Source organism: Macaca thibetana, chromosome 10, assembly GCF_024542745.1.
Source record: "Macaca thibetana thibetana isolate TM-01 chromosome 10, ASM2454274v1, whole genome shotgun sequence".
Lineage (NCBI taxonomy): Eukaryota > Metazoa > Chordata > Mammalia > Primates > Cercopithecidae > Macaca > Macaca thibetana.
This window is the reverse complement of record NC_065587.1, coordinates 31,355,777-31,378,534: the sequence shown is the minus strand read 5'-3', so window position 1 is coordinate 31,378,534 and position 22,758 is coordinate 31,355,777. Positions and strand designations below refer to the sequence as shown.

General features: G+C 47.9%; 2 protein-coding genes and 1 pseudogene across 3 annotated transcripts in view; 1 reads left to right on the top strand and 2 right to left on the bottom strand.

Annotated features, from left to right (window-relative positions):
- KLHL22 (kelch like family member 22) overlaps window positions 1–22,758 on the bottom strand; it is a 54,974-nt gene that overhangs the window by 7,121 nt on the left and 25,095 nt on the right. Inside the window, exons 4-5 of the mRNA XM_050746092.1 lie at window positions 16,151–16,869; window positions 9,072–9,264 (exon numbers count right to left, since the gene is read on the bottom strand). Of these exons, the coding sequence (XP_050602049.1) occupies window positions 9,072–9,264; window positions 16,151–16,869 (912 nt within the window). The remainder of the gene's footprint in view (window positions 1–9,071; window positions 9,265–16,150; window positions 16,870–22,758) is intronic.
- DGCR6L (DiGeorge syndrome critical region gene 6 like) overlaps window positions 1–22,758 on the bottom strand; it is a 197,137-nt gene that overhangs the window by 154,409 nt on the left and 19,970 nt on the right. The window lies entirely within an intron of this gene.
- Window positions 829–3,632, top strand: LOC126929617 (kelch-like protein 12; annotated as a pseudogene). Its single transcript, XR_007717247.1, has one exon. The product of XR_007717247.1 is annotated as a kelch-like protein 12 (transcript).

Sequence of the window (22,758 nt, the reverse complement as noted above, 5' to 3'; positions counted from 1 at the left end):
AGCAATTCTCATGCCTCAGCCTCCCAAGTAGCTGGGATTACAGGCACGCATCACCATGCCTAGCTAACGTATACAGAGTAGTTTTCATTTCTCTAGGATAAACACCCAGGATGGTAACTGCTGGGTCACATGATAGTTGGAAGAACTGCCAAATCTGTTTTCCAGAGTGGCTGTACCATTTCACATTCCTATCAGCAATGCATGAGCATAGTTTCCCTGCACAGTCACCAGTATTTTGTACTGTCACTACTTTTTATTTTAGTCATCCTGAGGTAGTTCTCTCACTGTGGCTTTAATCTGCATCTCCCTAATAGCTAATAATGTTACACATCTCCTTATATGCTTATTTGCCATTTGTATATCCTCTTCAGTGAAATGCTTCTTCAACTCTTTTGCCTTCTTTTTTTTTTTTTTTTTTTTTGAGACAGAGTCTCGCTCTGTCGCCCAGGCTGGAATGCAGCGGCGTGATCTCGGCTCACTGCAAGCTCTGTCTCCCAGGTTCACACCATTCTCCTGCCTCAGCCTCCCGAGTGGCTGGGACTACAAGGCATCTACCACCACACCCAGCTAATGTTTTCTATTTTTAGTAGAGACAGGGTTTCACTGTTAGCCAGGATGGTCTCAATCTCCTGACCTCGTGATCCACCCGCCTCGGCCTCTCAAAGCGCTGGGATTACAGGTGTGAGTCACCGTGCCCAGCTTCTTTTGCCCTCTTTCTAATGGGGTTATTTGCAGTATTTTGCCAAGGTTTTGTTTTGTTTTGAGACGGACACTCACTCTGTCGCCCAGGTTGGAGTGCACTGTCTCCGCTCACTGCAACCTCCACCTCCCAGGTTCAAGCAATTCTCCTGCCTCGGCCTCCCAAGTAGCTGGGATTACAGGCGTGTGCCACTGTGCCCGACTAATTTTTGTATATTTAGTAGACACGGGGTTTCACCATGTTGGCCAGGCTGGTCTCGAACTCCTGACCTCGTGATCCGCCCACTTTGGCCTTTCAAAATGTTGGGATCACAGGTGTGAGTCACCGCGTCTGGCCTTTCATTGAGTTTTAAGAGTTGTTTATATATGTATTTATTTAATACTAGTCCTTTGTCAGATAGGTGGTTTGCAAATATTTTTTAATTTTGATGGAGTCCAGCTTATCAATTTTTCTTTTTATGGCTCATACTTTTGGGGTCAAGTCTAAGAATTCCTTGCTCTAGCTAGATCCTCAAGATTTTCTTCTGGTCATCACATCACACGGCCGCCGCAGGGACCAGACCCAGACGGCTCCAGAGCCACTGCGCCCAGGGGGTGGGAGGGTGGGCGACGGTGGCGACGCTTCGGCTCCTCCTGAGCTGCCTGCTGGCCCCATGCCCCACTCCATCCTCACAGGCTGGGGATGGGCCCTGGCGCGGCTGTGTGGTTTCAGGAGCAGAGTTGCAGAATCCAAGGACCCATTTTGTTCTTTCTCTATACTGCTTTATGGGAGGCATTATGGCCCCCAAAGACATAATGACAAATACTCATGCTAAATCCATCCTCAATTCAATGAACTCCCTCAGGAAAAGCAATACCCTATGATGTGACATTGAGAGTAGAGCAGAAAGACTTCCCTGCCCATTGGATTGTGCTGGTTGCCTGTAGTGATTACTTCTGTGCCATGTTCACTAGTGAGCTTTCACAGAAGGGGAAACCTTATGTTGACATCCAAAGTTTGACTGCCTCTACCATGGACATTTTATCGGACTTTGTGCACACAGAAACAGTACATGTGACAGTGGAGAATGCACAAGAACTGCTTCCTGCAACCTGTCTGCTTCAGTTGAAAGGTGTGAAACAAGCCTGTTGTGAGTTCTTAGTCAGTTGGACCCTTCTAATTGCCTGGGTTATTAGGGATTTTGCTAAAACCCCAATTGTGTTGACCTGATGCAAGCAGCCAGAAGCATTTTCCTGAAGTGGTGTAGCATGAAGAGTTCATTCTTCTGAGTCAAGGAGGGGTGGAAAAGCTAATCAAGTGCGATGAAATTCAGGTGGATTCTGAAGAGCCAGTCTTTGAGGCTGTCATCAACTGCCTGAAGCACGTCAAGAAACAGCGGGAAAAACCCTTGCCTAACCTGCTACAGTATGTGCGGATGCCCCTGCTAACCCCCAGGTATATCACAGATGTAACAGATGCTGAGCCTTTCTTCCGCTGTAGTTTACAATGCAGGGATCTGGTGGATGAAGCAAAGAAGTTTCATCTGAGGCCTGAACTTCAGTGTCAGATGCAGGGACCCAGGACAAGGGCTCACCTAGGAGCCAATGAAGTGCTTTTGGTGGCTGGGGCCTTCGGAAGCCAGCAGTCTCCCACTGACGTGGTAGAGAAATATGACCCTAAGACTCAGGAGTGGAGATTTTTGCCAAACATCACTCGTAACAGACATTATGTGGCCTCAGTGTCCCTACATGACCGAATCTACATTATTGGTGGCTATGATAGCTGTTCCTGCCTTAGTTCAGTGGAATGTCTAGACTACATAGCAGATGAGGATGGGGTCTGGTATTCTGTGACCCCGATTAATGTCTGACAAGGTCTTGCTGGAGCCACCACCCGGGGAGATATGATCTGTGTCTCTGGAGACTTTGATGGAAGCAGGTGTCACACCAGTATGGAGTGGTATGATCCAAACATTGACCAGTGGAGCATGCTGGGAGATATGCAGGCAGCCCAGGAAGGTGCTGGACCCGTAGTGGCCAGTGGAGTGATCCACTGTCTAGGAGGGTATGACGGTTTGAATATCTTAAATTCAGTTGAGAAATATACCCTCATACAGGACATCGGACTAATGTTACATCAATGGCCATCGAGTGTTCTGGTGTGGGAGTAGCCCTGATGAATGACCATATTTATGTGGTGGGGGGATTTGATGGTACAGCCCACCTTTCTTCCAATGAAGCATACAACATTCTCACTGATTCCTGGACAACTGTCACCAATATGACCACTCTACGATGCAATGTAGGGGCCACAGTGCTTTGGGGGAGACTCTATGCAACTTCAGGATATGATGGTAATTCCCTGCTAAGTAGCATTGAATGTTATGACCCTATCATCGACAGCTGGGAAGTCATGACATCCATGGGAACCCAGTGCTGTGATGCTGGTGTGTGTTCTCCACAAGAAGTGACCATTGTTGGAGCACCATCCAGAGCTAGTGACCAGTCCAGCGGACAGTTAGTGGGAGAATCAAGAATCCTTTCCAGAATGTCTGTTTCTCACTGTGTGCACAGGGTGATTACAGGCACCAGTGCAGTGATGATTGTACTTATTTGACACATACTCCCCCTCGTCCTGGTTGTTGTTCCTGAGAAGGGTGGGTAACATACTCCAGGGAAAAGAATGTACATTGAATGGATGTAAGAGACCACATGACCTCTCCCACTGCTTTGGGGAGCACTTTCCTGTCATTTCTAACTTACCACGTGCTTGGTGTACTATATGTATGTTGTGCCTCATACGTTGCAAAGAACTAAGGTGAGTATTGCCTACTAGATGTGGGTAATATCCAGCCTAGATGATTGGAAGGATACCAATTTAGGTAAACTTGGTAAAATTCAAGTCTTTTTTTTTTTTTCCAAGAACAAATACATTTTCTAATCTCCAGGTAGCTAGGGGCAACACAGTTCCATTCTAGAGAGAAACAAAAGGGAAAACCCCACAAAACTTTGGGGCCAAGGGGGAGAGACTCATCTGACACTTCTTTTGGAGGTCCGGATTTATATATCACAATTGAAGTTAGAATAAGTGAAGTAAACTGAACTGGATGGAATGTCAGTGAACTTAGAACAGCACTGAAGTATTACATAGCTTGGAAGATGGAGAAGGGCATATTATTTGAAAGATCTTTTTATTTCCCCAAGGTCTTTCACACCTTGGGGAAATAAAAGAGTGAACAAATATTGGGATGAGAGAAGATGACATCAATGTGGGAGTTCGGTATAACTGGGGATAAACTAGAAGTACCTGTGATTTTACAGTTGTCTTATTACCTGCCAGGGCTCATCTAGCCATGGCAATGTTTGCCTTGAATGGGGGTGAAAGACTTTCTTTGTTGAATCAAATACTACTACACTATTACACTTCCACACTATTTATTTGGGGATGGGCTGGGAGTGACAGTAGCCTACTATTTCAGCTACCTGATTACTGCCCCATTCTTTCAGAAGCACACTTCTGCCAAGGAGTGGTTTGTACTGCTGTGTTTGGTACATTTAGTCTTTTTTCTGCTATAAGTTTTCCTTACCTGTCCTTTAGTGTATATTTTATTCATCACAGGACAGAATAACCAAGGACAACCAAAATCCTTTTGTTAGTTTCAGTACCTCAACTATCAACATTTCTGGGCTATCATTCAATATTCCTCTGTGTCATGGAGTGAAATTCTTGTTTTATAGGTATTGGGAGTGTGGGAATGTGATAACCTAAACAACCTTTGCTCTGAAATTCCATTTTTCCCTCTTTCCCTGAATTGTATTAACCCACAGAGTTAATTTCCTTTGTATTTTTTAAAGAAAATATTAAAAATCAACAGTCTCAAAAAAAAAAAGATTTTCTTTTTTTTCCTAGAAGTTTTATGGTTTTACATTTAACTCCATAAGCCATTTTGAATTAATTTTGGTGTATGGTATGGGACTTGGGTTGATGTCCATTTTTTTGCCGATGGATATCTAATTGCTCCAACACTATTTGCTGAAAGATATCTTTCCTCCACTCTATTGCTTCTGCACCTTTGTCCAAAATCATGTGTAACACAACTGGGCATGTTTACCCGGCTCTGTGGGTTTTCCATTCTGTTTCACTGATCTATGTGTCTAACACTCTATCCACACCACAGCTTTGATTACTGTAGCTATGTAGTAATCTTGAAATTGGGCAGATTCCTCCCATTTTATTGTTCTTTTTCAAAATTATTTGAGCTATTCTAGTTCCTTTGCCTTTATATATATAATTTCAGAATAATCTCATTTACATCTACTGTCACAAGTAAAATCAAATCAAAATTTAAAAATTACTTATTTTAAAATTTATTTTATTATTATTTTTTGAGACAGAGTCTCACTCTGTCACCCAAGCTGGAGTGCAGTGGCACAAACTTGGCTCATTGCAACCTCTGCCTCCTGGCTTCAAGCGATTCTTGTGCCTCAGCCTCCCGAGTAGCTGGGATTACAGGTGTGTGGCACCACACCCAGCTAATATTTGTATTTTTAGTAGAGACGGGGTTTCACCATGTTGGTGAGGCTGGTCTTGAACTCCTGACCTCAAGTGATACACCATCCTCGGCCTTCCAAAGTGCCAGGATTACAGACATGAGCCACTGCACCCGGCAATAAAAAAAAATTTTAGGCTGGGTGTAATGGCTCACTTCTCTAATCCCTGCACTTCGGCCGAGGCAGGCAGATCACTTGAGACCAGGGGTTCAATAACAGCCTGGGCTATAAATATGGTGAAACCCTCATGATACTAAAAATATAAATACTAGCTGGGCATGGTGGTGCTCACCTGTAATCCCAGCTACTCAGGAGGCTGAGGCAGGAGACTCACTTGAACCAGTGAGGCAGAGGTTGCAGTGAGCCAGGGTCATGCCACTTCACTCCAGCCTGGGTGACAGAGTGAGACTCTGTCTCAAAAAATAAACAAATAAAAATATTTTAAAAAGCTTATTGTGCCTGTAAAAGATTTCATGAACCAAGAAACCCCAAACTGGAAGTGGTATGAAGCCCCAATTCACAGCAGTTACAGCACAGTTTATAAAGCATGAATGAGGAAGTATATTGTTCCCTACTGTGCATAAGCTTTCTTTGTAATGCTATCACACTGAGGGAGGACAGCTTAACTTTCAGTTACATGGCTAGAGGCAGTTGGCCTAGGGGCATATCCAAACCTCAGCTTCCATTTTCATTTTCCCTTAATAGTACAAAAAACATTCCTGAAGTTTTGATAGAAATATTAGTATTCCTGTATTAATACTATACCAATATAAGGAATACTGTATTAATATATGTATTATTAATTGGGTTGGGAAAGAACTGACATTCTTACTATTTGACTCTTCCAATCCATGGACTTGGTATGTCTCTCCATCTATTCACATCTTCTTTTATTTCTTTCATCGGTTTTTTGTAATATTCAGTGTACCAATCCTGTGAGGTTTTTTGTTTGTTTTCAGACAGAGTCTTGCTCTGTTGCCCAGGCTGGAATGCAGTGGTGTGATCTCGGCTCACTGCAACCTTTGCCTCCCGGGTTCACGCCATTCTCCTGCTTCAACCTCCAGAGTAGCTGGGACTACAGGCGCCCGCCACCACGCCCAGCTAATTTTTATATTTTTAATAGAGATGGGGTTTCACCATGTTGGCCAGGCTGGTCTTTAACTCCTGACCTCAGGTGATCTGCCCGCCTGGGCCTCCCAAAGTGCTGAGATTACAGGCGTGAGCCACCGTGCCCTGCCAACATGACCTATCCTTTTTCATTCCCCAACATCTGATCCATCAGCAAGCCTGATCAGTTTACCTCCACACTACACTCTGAACCCTCTCATCTCCCTCCAGCTCCACAGCTATGTGTCAGCACAGGTTACTGCTGCCTTCAACCCAGACCACGCGATGACCCAGGGCCAGCCTCACTTGCTCTGCTCTTGATCCTTGGGCTTTCTTTTCCTACAAGCATGCCCCATGTTTCTTCCTCTGCTCAGGAAAAGCTGTGAGCCCGTCTCCTGCCCTGGAAGGTCCTTCTGTTAGACTAGGCAGATGGTTAGATATGAGCAGGGAAGTGGATTCCAGGTCGGCCTCAGCCCCTAGCATGCCCGGAAGGGACTATGACCTCTGAGACATGTTAACCACACCTGGGGTTTCAAAAGCCCCAACCCCTCTTTCATTGAGCTTATCCAGCTCAAATAGGAACTAACCCCACAAGGGACTTTCCACCCCAAGGAGCCTGTGTTGTATATTTTGCCCCAGTTTTGCTTGCTTCGAAAGTAACTTTTGCTCATTGTAACGGTAAAAAACACACCTCCTCAGTGAAGATTTAAGATGCTAATGAGACATGCGATAAATGCACTAGCATGTAGAGCCACAGTGCATGCGCTGCTAGACCACCCAAACAAAACATGCTTATGAGTAACACCTCTTCCCGCCCATTTATGCATAATCATTAAACCTCCCGTAAGGGAGGTTTCCCAGTGCCAGTTGGGGCGATCTTATTCTGGAGCAGCGTGCTCTGCCTCAGCCTTCAGAATGTACTCTTGCTTTTGCAATAAACTGCCTTACACTTATCTTTGTTAATGCATGTCTCTTGCTTAAAGTCTTTTAACCAAAAAGATAAGAACTGAGGACACATTCCCAGTAACATTTCCTCCCCTGTAAATGGTAGGTCTAATTGACATCTCCTCAGGTGGACATTCCCCAAAAAGTCCCTCTAGATTCATCCTACCAGAGCCCCCTCCCTGGAAATGCTTCAGTTCAGCCCCCTCTTCATTTCACTTACCATAATTGTAACCACTTTATTGATTTGTTTGCTGGTTAAGAGTGGTTTCTCCTACAAGGCTGTAAACACCATGGAGTGGGGAGTCTTTCTCATTTCTTGTCACCACTGGATTCCCAGGACTTGGTACTTGGTGCTTAGTAGTTGCGGAATGAATGCATGCATGAAAGAAGGAACACCGGCAGCCAGGACGCAGCTAGTTGAAAGCCAAGGCTGCCCCTCTGTGGCCAAGCTGGAGAACTGCTGCTTCCCCAGCTGCCGCAGACAAAGAAATTGCTAAGCCCCTCCCACAACACCCACCTAGGAGGCTTCCCCCATCACCCTTCCTGGAACAGAACCCAAGAGCCCTTCTTGTCCGCTTGGTCTCAAGGACTTCCTGATCTTCTCCATGCAAAATCTGCTCCTTTCCCCAGGATGGGGGTAGGGAGTGTCCTTCCAAAGAGGCTTCCTTCTCCCCAAAGAAGCTGAGAGCAAGGAGCAGGTCACAGCTTGCAGCTCACAGCTGCCCAAGAGACAGAAATCTGTGTGGGCTATGTGAATGACCTGGATAAAGAGCTGGATCCATTGAGGAGACACTAGCCCTCACTCCCTGAAGTCAAAGTCTAAGTCCCTGGGGGGATTGGGGGTCATGAGAGATACTGGAAAGAGGCTTACAAAGGCCAGAGCTCTTGCTAAACTCCCTGAGGCAGTGCAGGTAGAACCTGCCCTCCATACCATCATCTGCCTCTTGGGAATCCCCAAAGGTGTACCTGGCCCATAGCAGGTGCTCCACAAATGCTATGCCAGTACTAGCAGGGTGCATATCCTGTTCTCGGAAGCTGAGACCCAGGAAATAGGGGGCCAGCAAGGCCTGTTCCTTCCCTGGGATCCCATGTCTGGTTGTTACACCAGGCCTGAGTACCCCAAAGCCATAATACAAAAAAGAAGCACCTCCCTAAAACATCACTTTTCCACAATGAACATAATTTTAAACATCTTCAAATTGGAATAAAAGTATTATATAGGATGCACATGATTTTGTTTTCTTTTCAAGTTGTCCCAATATTCAAACATAGGATTTAATATAAAAAATAAAACCTTCGAGTGTTTCTTGGCTCTGGAAGGCCCCACCCTTCAGGGGACCTAGAGGGAAGAGGTCTGAGGATAGGCCAGTGAGCTGGGCTACTGAGGGCCCTCACCTCTCTCAGGGCCCCTTCCTGTTTAACATCTCTGGAAGTGTCCCAGCTCATCTCAGCTGCACAAAGAGCAAATGTTCTATCCACATTTGAACTACAAGGTTAAAGCAGCTTGCCAGGGCCAAGGTGGTGTGACAAGGTCTCAGCATGTGAGACTCACAAGTGGGGTGCAATTCTGAGCAATGGGGTCTGGATCCTTGATGAGCCTCCCCAGGTGGGCTGGCTGAACCTCATGGGGCCTTATCAATGCATTCAATGCATGGTCTCTGGAGAAGCATGGATTCTGCTCACTGAGCCTGTTTCCCTGACCTGGGACAGGTCTTAACACCTGGGCCTCTCACTCTTTGCACATCCTGGGGAAGGAAATTAGGCAGGAGAAGGCCCCTCTTCTTCCTTACCTCCCTCTTGAGTGGAGCCACATATGCCCAGCAGTTGGTGGCAGGGTCGTAGCGCTCCACAGCATTCAGGTCGTTGTGGTAGTCACGGCCCGCCACAGCGTAGATGTACCTGCCTACAACACACACGGACAGGTCGGCGTGCTCCTGCTGCAGGGACTGGATCTGGAACCAGCGGTTGTGCCGTGGGTCATACCTGTGCCAAGATATGAGGAAAGCACAGCACTGACTAGGCAGGGAGGCTGCCCCGCAGGCTTGCACCTCTTGTTCTGGTCCCATTTCTGCTTTGCCTCGGCCCAGCCTGAACCCTCCCCAACTGCCCCACATACCAGTGCACACCGATCTACAGCCAGGCCTGCAGGCTGTTACACACCTGAGCACAGGTGCTTCCCCAAACACAGAATGGAAGGAGTGGCCAGGAGCCTTCTGTGTTTCCACCTAACTGTCCACCTGGGCTGTCCAATGGCTTCTTTTTTTTTTTTTTTTTTTTTGTGAGACTGGGTCTCTCTGTCCCCTAGGCTGAAGTGGAAGTGGAAGTGCAGTGGCACAATCATGGCTCACTGTAGCCTCGACCTCCTGGGCTTAAGTGATCCTACCACCTCAGTCTCCCGAGTAGCTGGGACTAGAGGTATGCACCACTACGTCAACTATTTTTTTTTTTTTTTTTTGATAGAGACAAGATCTTGACACCTGTGACATATATTGTCCAGGCTGGTCTCAAACTCCTGGACTCAGGCAATCCTCCTGCCTCAGCTTCAATGGCTGTACAGCCACTTCTATCTCACTTACCTCATCTCACCGTCCACATAGCCTTGCTCCCACTCAGGAGGGCCTCCAAATACAGCCTCTCCACTGGATGGGTGCATCAGCCCCCTCACTGGCCTCCCGGCCTTGAACTTCCCCCAGCACTCCATCAGGAGTGGTCTGCTCAGGCACACCCTGCACACAGCACCCATCATACCTTCAAGCTTTGTCAACAGCAGCACACAAGGCTCTAGTCATCGTACTTTCACCTCCTCCCACCATGCTGCCAGCCCCGAGTTTCCTGACCTCCCCTCCACTCAAGGCCTCCCTCTCTGGGAAACTGGAAAGGGTTAACTCCCACCCTGGACTGCAGGCTCTGTGAGATTGGGGCAGGGTGTGTGAGATTCCAGGGACCCCCCATGGGAGAAAAGGCACTGGACTCGCTGCAGCAGGCCCATGAGGGTAGAGGAGTCTGGCTAGGACCCAAGGGGGGCTCCTGGGCTGAGCACCAACAGGGAGCATGGCCTGCAGTGTGGAGCAGAGATGATCATAGAGCCATGAGGGGCCAGGACCCAGTGAGCTCAAAGCCAGTGTCTGAAGCCTCCTTGCCCAACAGCCCACAGATAGTTACAGCCTCTTTCATACAAGTGTTTTTATTTCTCCAGAGGAAGACTTATTCCAAAGAGAACAAGTCTAACTTCAACTGGCTCACAAGACAGTAACCAAAATTTTCTTTGGCCTGTGCCCTATGCTGGTCAGTGAAAAGATCAGTTTCATCCTTTGCTCCAAAGCACAAGTTAGCTGTGCTCTGCTGCTGCTTCCTCCAGCCCCTGCAGCGTGGCCAGCCCCTCCCTGCCTACCAGGAATGCAGCAAACAAGAGCCTCAGGAGGCAGGGCCAACAGGAGAGGGAACACACACCTGGGTGCCCCTGACCTGGTGTGAATCCTGGGCTCTGCCCTGTCTAGCTGGGTCTGCCTGGGCATCAGTTTTAATCTCTTGGAGTTTACTCAGTTCTGCACCTGTCCAATGAGGTGATATCACCTGCCTAGAAAAGCTATCAAGAGGAATCATAAAAGATGAGCATGAAAAGGGTCCTTGTTAACTTTGGGGTTCTAATGGATCAGGGTTCATTTCTATATTCCTAGAACTCAGTATAGCCTTTGGCTCAGGACAGATTATGTTCTGTCTGCTGAATGATTTAAACAAAGGAATAAGATTACCAGCAATGAATCATTCATTCACTCTATCAACATTCCCAGGCCTCCCACTGTGGATGGGGCACAGTGCTCAGCACTACATCCAGAGGGAGCCTCAAGAGGTCAGGGCCCTGCCTTCCCCTGCAGAATGGAAACAGGCTAACCAGAGCAGTGCTCGATATAATGACAGACACTGTGAAGGAAAGAAAGGGAGGTAAGGAGATGAGTGACCTGCTAGTCAGCAGGGCCTGGGGAGGGCAGAGCTTCCTTCCAGTGATCAGGAAAGGTCTCCTGAGAAGACAAGGTCTGAGACCTGCATGACCTGGGGCACAAGCCAGAATAAGATCTGGCTAGGGACCAGCAGTCCAGGCTTGGGGCACAGCACTCACAGAGGCCCCGTCAACTGGCTGGGATGGTGCTGCTCACTGCCTTTCCTGTGCGCCATGCTCCTTTATGTACAAATCTTTCCTCTCTTGTGTTCATTCTGGCTCAATCAACATCTGCACCCCAAGTGTCTGCAACTAGAGTGAGATAGGACCCTCCATGTGCTTCTGTTTGCTCTTCTCATCTACTGTCCTAACAGCTTTTTAAGCTGAGTTCATGTGGATTTGTGGCTTCAAATTTAAAGACACATACAGGGCCGGGTGTGGTGGCTCACACCTGTAATCCCAGCACTTTGGGAGGCCGAGGCGGGTGGATCACGAGGTCAGGAGTTCAAGACCAGACTGGCCAATGTGGTGAAACCCCGTCTCCACTAAAAATATAAAAAATTAGCCAGGCATGGTGGCGTGTGCCTGTAGTTCCAGTTACTCCGGAGGCTGAGGTAGGAGAATCACCTGAACTTGGGAGGTGGAAGTTGCAGTGAGCTGATATCATGCCACTGCACTCCAGCCTGGGCGACAGAGCAAGACTCCACCCCACCAAAAAAAAAAAAAAAAAAAAAAAAAAAGACACCAACAGTGATACCATATGTCAATAATTTAGACATAGCCAAAGTTCCACTGATTTCTTATTTCCCTGTTGTGTCCTGTATCCCTCCTTCCCCTTTATTGAATTAATTTTCTACTTTATTAGAATAAGTCCTCAAGCAATATTTTTCTAATAAAAATAAGCTTTATTTTTGCATATAAAGATGTAAACAATTTTAGTTATTGCTATGGACTAGATGTTTGGATTCCCCCAAAACCCCTATGTTGAAGGCCTAATCCCCAATGTGATGCTACTGGGAGGCATGGCCTTCGGGAGGTGATCAGGTCATGAGGGTGGAGCCCCATGACGGGCTTAGTGCCCAAGACTACAGCTCTTTCTCTCCACCATGTGAGAACACAGACAGAAAGGGCCCTTACCGGGACTGAACTGGCCAATACCATGATCTTGGACTTCCTAGTATCCAGACAGTGAGAAATAGAGGTATGTTGTCTAAGTCACTCCATCTGTAGTATTTGTTATAGCAGCTGAAACTGACTAGGAGAGTCACTTTAACTCAGATTTGTATCATCCTATTTTAAACTCAGACATGAACCCTAGAGCTGGTACAAAAATATTCTGGAATTCCTGTTAAATTCAGTAGACTGTGGCCAGATGTGGTGGCTCACACCTATAATCTCAGCACTTTGGGAGGCTGAGGCAGGCAGATCACGAGGTCAGGAGATCAAGACTGGCTAACACGGTGAGACCCTGTCTCTACTAAAAATACAAAAAATTAGCCAGGCTGGTGGCAGGCGCCTGTAGTCCCAGCTACTCGGGAGGCTGAGGCAGGAGAATGGTGTGAACCCGGGAGGCAGAGCTTACAGTAAGCCGAGATCACACCACTGCACTCCAGCCTAGGATACAGTGAGAGTCCGTCTCAAAAAAAAAAAAAAAAAAAAAAAAAAAGTAGACTGTTTTTCTTCTATATTTCTATGACTTAAGCATTTGCATGACTATTAATGTTTTAATGCCTATTAAATTTTTTTAAATAAATTAAATGTACTGACCAGGCACGGTGGCTCATGCCTGTAATCTCAACACTTTGGGAGGCTGAGGTGGGCGGATCACCTGAAGTCAGGAGTTCAAGACCAGCTTGGTTAACATGGTGAAACTCCATCTCTACTAAAAATACAAAACAATGGCGGGGTGTGGTGGCTCACACCTGTAATCCCAGCACTTTGGGAGGCTGAGGCAGGTGGATCACCTGAGGTCAGGAGTTCGAGACCAGCCTGGCCAACATGGTGAAACCCCATCTCTACAAAAAATACAAAATTAGCGGGGCATAGTGGCACACACCTGTAATCCCAACTACTCAGGAGGCTGAGGCAGAATTGCTTGAACCTGGGAGGCGGAGGTTGCAGTGAGCCAAGATCACACCATTGCACTCTAGCCTGGGCAGAAAAGAGTGAGACTCCATCTCAAAAAAAAACCCCCAAAACAAAAAAGTTAGCTGGGCGTGGTGGTGGGTGCCTATAATCCCAGCTCTTTGGGAGGCTGAGGCAGGAGAATGGCTTGAACCCAGGAGGCAGAGGTTGCAGTGAGCCGAGATCATGCCATTGTACTCCAGCCTGGGTGACAGAGCTAGACTCCTCTCAAAAAAAAAAAAAAAAAAAAAATTAAACGTACTTTAAAATATTAGCAGCCACGAAAATGCCCAGGGAAAAATCACATTATTTAAAACAAATTTTTTTAGAGATAGGGTCTCACTCTGTTGCCCAGGCTACAGTACAGGGGCATGATCATATTTCACTGAAGTCTAAAACTCCTGAGCTCAAGTGATCCTCCTGCCTCAGCCTTCCAAGTAGCCAGGACTGCAAGCACGCGCCATCAGGCCCAGCTAATTTTTTTTTTTTCGGTAGAGACAGGGTCTCGCTTTGTTGCCCAGGCTGATCTTGAATTCCTGGGCTCAAGAGATCCTGCTGCCTCAACCTCTCAAAGTGCTGGGATTATTGACATGATCTGCACATAGCCTAAATTATTATTTTAAGTAGGGTCAGGGCACATAGCAGCATGTAACCAGCTACTACTAGGTATACTATGCAGTTGGTGTTCAGTAATCCACAGGGCTATGGCTATGGGAAAGGTACAAAGAATAATGTAGATAATATAGATACAAAGAAAGAAGGAATGAAAGAAAAAAAGTAGTATCTTGGAGACAAACACCATTTGCTCCAAGAGAGGTAAGGTTTTAAAATATGCGGTTTCTGTATCAATGCTTTAAGATATAACCTGGTAAGTAACTCATCAAAATGCAAAGCCTAATTTACTGTAAAATCTTGTTTCCTTATATTCTAAAAGCCTATAGCTTTTAGAATTCACCAGTTCTAAGGCTGATGAAATGAGAAAGCAGAGAAAGATCCAAACTCTTAGAATATTCAAATTAAGGATTCATGTGGAAGTTTTGAGTCCACTGGAAGGTTAATGAAGCCTTCATTCTGGAGAAATGATACACCCCTGGGTTAACCAGTAGGGCTGTGGCCCTTCCCGCCACTTCCACTCTGTGGGTACCTACTCTCTCAAGGCAGGTCTTGCCGACCCCACTTGCCATTGTGATCCTACTCTCAGACAGGGGTTTGGGACTGGTTATTGGTTACAGGGGCTAATATTAGCATTACTCAGAGTTCAGCTTTGGTCTCACAAACACCCGTTCACAAGGGGAAATTCATACTCCCACTGTAAGTGAAAGTGAGATCAATGGCCCATAGCAGGTGGACAGAGGACAGGGGCAGGCAGAATCCCTAGCTGTCACCCCCCAGGGACAGTTCTGTGGAAACATCCAGCATCCCTGCTGGGCACACAGCTGTCTCTACCTTCTGCTAAGGGTCAGAGGCCAAAACACTCTGGAGAGATTGGCTTTGCAGGTCTGTAGGTTACTCTCAGCAGGGTGGTCTGGCCTTGGCCCCCCAACTGGGAAACCGAGTCCCCTAAAAAAGAAGGTTTAAGGTTTGGCCAGAGGGAAGTCTGAACCTGGTGTGGCCACACCCACTGGGGGGACAACTTTTGTTTAGGGAGGAAATAAAGGTAGCTGTTTCCTTTTTTCTGAAACCTGCCCTTCCTCATACTTAACCACAATGTGTTATTGCCAACCTCTGAGTCTCATCAGCTTAACAAAGGAGATCACTTCCTGGGGCCAGGAGTAGAGAGGTGGCCTAGAAATGGTCTTCTCCTCCTTGGCCAGGATCACTATGCTTGATTCCAAGTGGCATGGCCAGGCCAGGCCCTACCCCACCCTGATCCCAGAAAACAGAAACATGAACATGAACTCAGTCAGCATCTAGCTCATGACTGCTGGAAATAGTTAGCAATCTCTCTCTCTCCAGCACAGCTCCGTCTTTCAGCATGAAGGGTGGGGAGATTTCTCACATGCACCAAGGTAAGGTGGAGGGATCCCTGGAAATCTAATGGTAGTTGAGGCTGGTGGGCTTGACCCACTGTCCCTTGCTCTGCTCAGAAATGCATTTGTGAGATCACAGCCTAAGTGACTGATAGAGCCAGGTGCATCCTACGGACCACAGCAGTCCACAAAACCCTCTCTTGGGAAAACTGCCTCCTCCCAGGGGAAATTGTGCTAAGTGTGTGGCTGACTGCAGGGCACAGTGAAAATGCAGCATGAGGCTCAGTGATGCTTGTTGGCCTTTACCACTCCCCTGGGCTGAAGACTGCATGCTGCTCAGGCACAGAAGCAGGAAGTCTGTTCCACCATTAGCGAGCAGGTAAGAAAAAAGAAAGAGCAAGGCAGACTGGCAAAGGGAAACTGAAACAATATGCATCAAAGCTGAGAGAGAGCACGACGGAGGGCGAGGCTGCCCAGCTGCCACTGCTCCTAGGTCCTCTCCATCACAGTCCGACTGCCTTTCCTGCTGTGGGCTCCCCTCCTGTCTCCTCCTGCACAATACACTCACAACCTAGCCCACCCCAAAGAGGCTGAGCAGGGGTCCAGGGTAAATGGGTTTCTGAGGAGTAGAGGACATGCAGGAAAGAAGGCAATCCGGATGTCCCCTTCCCTTATCTCACTGCTGTCCACCTTCTCTGAATTCACCCAGACTTTATTCCACAATGACAAGTGAAGCTCATGTGAAAGGCTGGGGGAACCTGAGCAACTCTCTCAGCCCATGACTTCCACACCCTCACATCACCTGAAGACAAAGGGACCAGCTAGCACCCTGTCCTACCTCCAGCATCGGGACTCTGCTCGAAATCCTTGGACATTGTTGTCCCCTCCAATCAAGTATACGAAGTTGTTGAGCACCGCGATGCCCTGGTTGGACATGCGGGGTGCCAAGGAGGCAGTGAAGTGCTTCCACTCTCCCAGTAAAGGGTTTAGATACTTGGCCTGGTCGCTGAGGACAGTGGACGGCGTGGAGTGAATGCCCCCGAAGCCCACAACGCACTGGAAGTCCGACCGCAGCTCCGTTTGCGGGCTCTGCAGGCTGGGCTGTAGGCTCTCGTTCCGGTGGTACATGAGGGCACTGGCCACTGTGTCCCTCAATGGGCTGGGGTCCAGCTTGTCATGCAGCCGCTGCAGGACCTCAGCTTCCATCAGCGGAAACCGCACTGTCTCAAGGAGCTTTGGGGGCTCGTGCAGCGAGATCTGGTCAGCCTGCACCTGCTCCAGGCTGTAATGGTAGAGAAGGGCTCCCTCATATACCTCGGTCTCACAGGAGACCTCCAGGCGATTGCTGCTGAGGAGGGAGTAGACCTTCTCCAGTGGAAGCTGGCGGTACTTGTCAGTCCGAGAGAAGGCCACAAAGTTTTTGAGGATGTAGGTGTCCAGTTGCTCAGTCAGGCGGCTCAAATCAAACAGCTCTGCCAGCCGGTAGACATCAAGAATGTTCTCTTCGTCCACCCAGGACATGAGGAAATCACAGCAGAAATGGATAATTTCTGGGATCTGCAGAGAGAATGACACCCATTCAAGCCTGGGCTAGCCAACAGCATCTGGGGGTGGGAGACAGAATGATGGCAGAAATACAGGCCCTTGTGGGCCAGGCAAAGTGGAAGGGAAGTCCTCCTTAATTGTCCCTGACCTTTTCTGACACACTGGAGACTGGGGCTTACTGCAGACTGGGTTTAAGTCCTGGTTTGGAAACGTACCAGGTGACAGGATATACAGCATGTTTTGTTGTTTTGTTTTGTTTTGTTTTGAGACGAAGTTTCACTCTTGTTGCCCAGAATGGAGTGCAGTGGCGCAATCTCGGCTCACTACCACCTCTGCCTCCCAGGTTCAAATGATTCTCCTGCCTCAGTTTCCCATACAGAATGTTTTTAACCTCTCTAAGCCTCAATCTCCTCATCTATAAAACAGGGATCATTAAAGTGAGGAGGAGTATGATGAAAATAAGAGAGCACATAGGAGTGGAGCCTTGATATACGTCAGCTCCCTCTTAGATCAAAAGTACTGGCTCAGCCAGGCATGGTGGCTTACGCCTGTAATCCCAGCACTTTGGGAGGCCGAGGCGGGTGGATCACGAGGTCAGGAGATCGAGACCAGCCCGACCAACATGGTGAAACCCCGTTTCTACTAAAAATACAAAAATTGGCTGGGCGTGGTGGTGCGCGCCTATAATCCCAGCTACTCAGGAGGCTGAGGCAGAAGAATCGCTTGAACCCAGGAGGCAGAGGCTGCAGTGAGCCAAGATCGCGCCATTGCACTCCAACCTGGGTGACAGAGTGAGACTCCACCTTAAAAAAAAAAAAAGTACTGGCTCTCCAGAAAAGCAGGAAGCAGCACAAACGGTTACTGTGTCATGTATCTGTGGTTTGGAAAGGACCTAAGACCACCCCCATCCTTACCCTAGGATTCTCTAGAAGAGCCTGCCTCTCCAAAAGTGCTGGGAGCAAAAGCAAACCCGGCCTTTTCCCCCTGCCAGAACATCCACCCTGGTTCCCTAGGAGTGCTCAGAGCCTCTCAGACACCTAATCAGCACCAACCCAGAAACCTGACTTAGAATTCTTTTTCTTTTTAAAATTTGAGACAGGGTCTTGCTCTGTCACCCAGGCTGGAGTGCCATGGCAAGATCACAGCTCACTGAAGTCTCAAGCTTCTGGGCTCAAGTGATCCCTGACTCAGGGTTCTTGAGGTCCCCAGCTGGGTCAAGACCCACTTGACTCCAGTAAGTGAAGGGGCTCCCAGGTGGCCACATCAACCCTTCCCAACCGTGGGGAAGCACTAGTGGTTTGAAAGGACGGCGAGAAAGAATGGCACTGGAGGGAGATGGGAATGAGGCCACAACTAGCAGGCTGTTAAAGGCCACCCTGTGAACAACCAAATCTTGGAGAATAGAAGACAAAGGTAAGGGCCCTAGGGAAAACTGCCTGGGAGAACAAACCAGGTGTTGATAAATTCTTTAGGAAAGCAGGATTTTAGAGGTTCAGTGGGGCCCCCCAGTGCCTACCTCCTTTCTTTCCGAGTTCAGATTGAAAATGACAGAGTATCTTGACCTCTCTGTGACCCAGTCAACTGCAGGTTTTCCCAGCAGGCTTGAACCCAAACTGGGCCCTTGAACATTCCCAGGCACTGATAAAGGCATCAAGGTTGTTACGCAAAACACTGAAAGAAAAACTGATTCTGGCCCTGAGACAAATTCCTTAAACCCTAATTGAAACTCCATACCCTAACCCACTCCATGGGCAAGCCTGGGTAAAGCCTCTCTTTTCCCTTATCTGTCTTGAGGACATGCTGCACCACTCTATACATAAGTTCCCCCTAATAAACGCTCTGGCCAGATCACCTTGGTGTTTGATGCTTCTTTCTTCGGAATCCCAAACCAGCTCCATTTCAGGATGCTGTGGGGTCCCCTCTTGTGGGAACCCCCCTGCTACCAACTCCAGTCATGGGTTCAGTGCAATAAATCAGTTTCTCTAAAAATGGAAATACCTGGCTTATCCAGGATCATCAATAAATTAACCATTACACATGGAATAATTCTGCTGGTATTTATTTATTTATTTATTTTTAAATTTTTATTTATTTATTTATTTTTGTTGAGACGGAGTCTCGCTCTGTTGCCCAGGCTGGAGTGCAGTGGCGCAATCTCGGCTCACTGCAAGCTCCGCCTTCCGGGTTTACACCATTCTCCCGCCTCAGCCTCCCAAGTAGCTGGGACAACAGATGCCCGCCACCACGCCCGGCTAATTTTTTGTATTTTTAGTAGAGACTGGTTTCACCATGTTAGCCAGGATGGTCTTGATCTCCTGACCTCATGATCCGCCCGCCTCGGCCTCCCAAAGTTGTGGGATTACAGGCGTGAGCCACAGCGTCCGGCCAAGGTATTTAAAGTTTATCAATAAATACTAACAATAACTTTTTTAAAATTCAAAAGACATCTAATATTGCTTGCAAGGTGACATGCTAAGGGCTGGATGGGACCTACCAAATGTCGGGCAGGTATATGCCTACACTAGGTATCCCCGTGGTACTTCGCTTGGCCCTGACCATCTTCTGTGCCTACACGAGGTATCCCCATGGTGCTTTGCTCGGCCCTGACCATCTTCTGTGCCTACACAAGGTATCCCATGGTGCTTTGTTCGGCCCTGATCATCTTCACTTGACCTTCTGTTTTCCCCCTTTGCCAGTACTTCTGCTTTGCCACTTCTTTCCAAACGACTAGGTTTTCCTAAAATTCTGGTTTGTCATGGGCCAGGGTCCTGAAGACCAAGTTTTGGGCAGAATGTGAGCACAAACAGCTCTGAAGCAGCCTGGGCAGCAGCAGCTCCTTGAGAGGACCCCGCTGATACTCCTTTCAGTCCTATTTTTAGAGCAGTGGGCCTTCTGCTCAGTGAAATCTCACAGAGGAACCAGCCTGGGCTCAGGATGTGCAAAAGCCCCATAAGAGGCTCACAGAAGGGACTGCATGTGCTTGGGGCAACCCAATAGGACAGTGTTACTGGGAATCAGACTCAGGCCTCTGGGGACACCGTGAAGAGTCTGGTCCCAGGCCTAGTGCAGGGCACAACACATGGGGAAAGCTCCCAATAGTCACTAGCTATGTGAACACACACAATCCTACAGGCCTATGGACTTGACATGGTCATGCCAAGTAAAACCTGCTATAAAACAATATTGCAAAGAAGCCGGATTTTTTTTTTTTTTTTTTTTTTTTTTTTTTTTTTTTTTTTTTGAGATAAGCTGGCATGTAGTAGTGTGATCACAGCTTACTGCAGTCTCCACCTCCTGGGCTCGAGTGATCCTCCCACCTCAGCCTCCCGAATAGCTGGAACTACAGGTGCATACCACTATGCCCGGCTATTTTTAAAAAGCTTCTGTAGAGATGGGGTCTCGCTTTGTTGACCAGGCTGATCTCAAACTCCTGGCCTCAAGCGATCCTCTTACCTTGGCCTCCAAAGGTGCTGGGATTACAGGCATGAACCTCCAAGCCTGGCCCAGAAGCCTGATATGTTAAAAAACAAAGCTAGGCTGCTGCCCCTGAGATGGCCTCTGAGGCACTAGGGGAGATGACCCAGGGCTGTCGGGAGCACTGGCCAAACCGACAGAGAGAGACTGTAGGCCTCCAAGCTGACTGGTGAGAGTGAAAGTGGTGTTAGGAAGATGATCTGGTTTCAGTGTGTGTGATCGCTGCAGGGAGAAGAAGGAAATGGCAGAAATATAGAGATGGAGGCCAGGCAAAGGGGAAGGAAATGGAAACACAGAACAGAGATGGTTACAAGCAATACTGAGAAGGACGACCTGTCCTCACTTGGACACAGGGAATTAAGAAGGTGGACAGGCTCAAGGAGTCACTGAGATTGAGCCCAGGGAACTGGCAGGATGGTCACAGGACACACAGAGCAGGGGACTGGCAGGGGAGCTCCAGGAGAGTGGCAGGTGTGAAGGAGGAGATAGGACGGCTGGAGCTGAGCCATGCTGGGGGAAATGTTTCAAAGGCAGCTGAATCAGGAATTAACTGCTGCCAGGGTGGAGAACTGGACGAGTGTTCCCAAAGCGAAAATGACAGGGATGTGGGGACAGAAGAGATCTCTAAACAAAAGAAGAGCGGGAAATTCTTTTGTTGTAAAACCCAACTCCATCTACTCACCATGCAGGTATGGTGAGACAAGTCAGTCATCTCAGATCAACCCACCCAGCATCCAGGTCCTAACAATCTGAGAATAGGGCACAGGGAGGCCGCCAGGGCCTTGTCACATGGGGTGGCACCTCCATATGCCCCCGAACAGGTTGGTTTTCCTAGGACTTGAGTGTTTTTTTTAATTGCGCCAAACCTGCCCTCATGGGAAGAAAGGCCAGAATGATGAACTTAGCATAGCACTTTGTTTCACTTTTAAGAAATGTGGGAAGAGGTGACTCTCAACTCATATCAGGCCTCTGATTGATAGTTCAAAGGCACCTGCAGGCCCAGTCCTGTGTAACTGCACCCACACCACTGAGAATAATCCTCCAAAGCATAAGTCACACTGTCAAAGCCTCAGAAAACTTTTTGAATTCTGTAAGTATTCAGAATTAAGTACTTGAAAACAAGTACTTAAACTTCAATAACAGGTTGGGCACAGAGGCTCACACCTGTAATCCCAGAACTTTGGGAATCCAAGGTGGGAGTATCACCTGAGGCCAAGAGTTTGAGACCAGCCTGGGCAACATAACAAGGCCCCATCCCTGGCTGGGCGCAGTGGCTCACATCTGTAATCCCAGCACTTTGGGAGGCCAAGGCAGATGGATCACCTGAGGTCGGGAGTTGGAGACCAGCCTGACCAACATGGAGAAACCCCATCTCTACTAAAAATATAAATAAAACTAGCTGGGCATGGTGGCACATGCCTGTAATCCCAGCTACTCAGGAGGCTGAGGCAGAAGTGCTTGAACCCAGGAGGCAGAGGTTGCAGTGAGCCGAGATCGTGCCACTGCATGCCAGCCTGGGTGACAGAGCAAGACTCTGTCTCAAAAAAACAAAAAACAAAACAAACAAACAAAAAAACAAGGCCCCATCCCATCCGTATAAAAATATATATACATATATGTATCAGGTAGGCACAGTGGCATGCATCTTTAGTCCCAGCTACTCAGAAGGCTGAGGCAAGAGGACCACTTGAGCCTAGGGGGTGGAGGTTACAGTGAACTATGATCATGCCATTGCATTACAGTCTGGGTAACAGAGTGAGATCCTGTCTTTTAAAAAAAATAAACAGGCCAAGCACATTGGCTCACACCTGTAGTCCCAACACTTTGGAAGGCTGAGGTGGATCACTTGAGGCCAGGGGTTCAAGACTAGCCTAAGCAACAAAGCAAGCCCCTATCTCTATAAAAAAAAAATTTTTTAATTAGCCAGGTGTGGTGGCACATGCCTGTAGGTCCCAACTACTTAGGAGGCTGAGGCAGAAGGATTGCTGGAGTCCAGGAGGTTGAGGCTGCAGTGAGCTGTGATTGTGCCACTGCACTCTAGCCTGGGCAAGAGAGAGAGAGCTTGTCTCCAATAAATTGAATGAGCGGATGGATGGATGCATGCATGCATGGATGGATGGATGGAGAAATAAATAGATAAAGTTCAATAACAAAAAGCATATGTTTTCAAGAGACTGAAGTGGTCCAGTGCGGGGACAGGCAGGAAGGGCCCTGGCAGCAATGCTGGTGGACGCTCCGCATTGCCAGACTCCAAAGCACACAGGACGTCCGCATGCAGCCTCGGGTCAGCCTACCTGCTTATGTTCAGGATGCTTTCAATGACAGGGAGACTCAGACAGTGGGGAAACAACCAGCAATAGTGAAGAGGGCAAAGGCAGAGGGCCTGGGGTGTCTGAAGCAGCTCTGTTTTAGCTCTAGGGCACAACT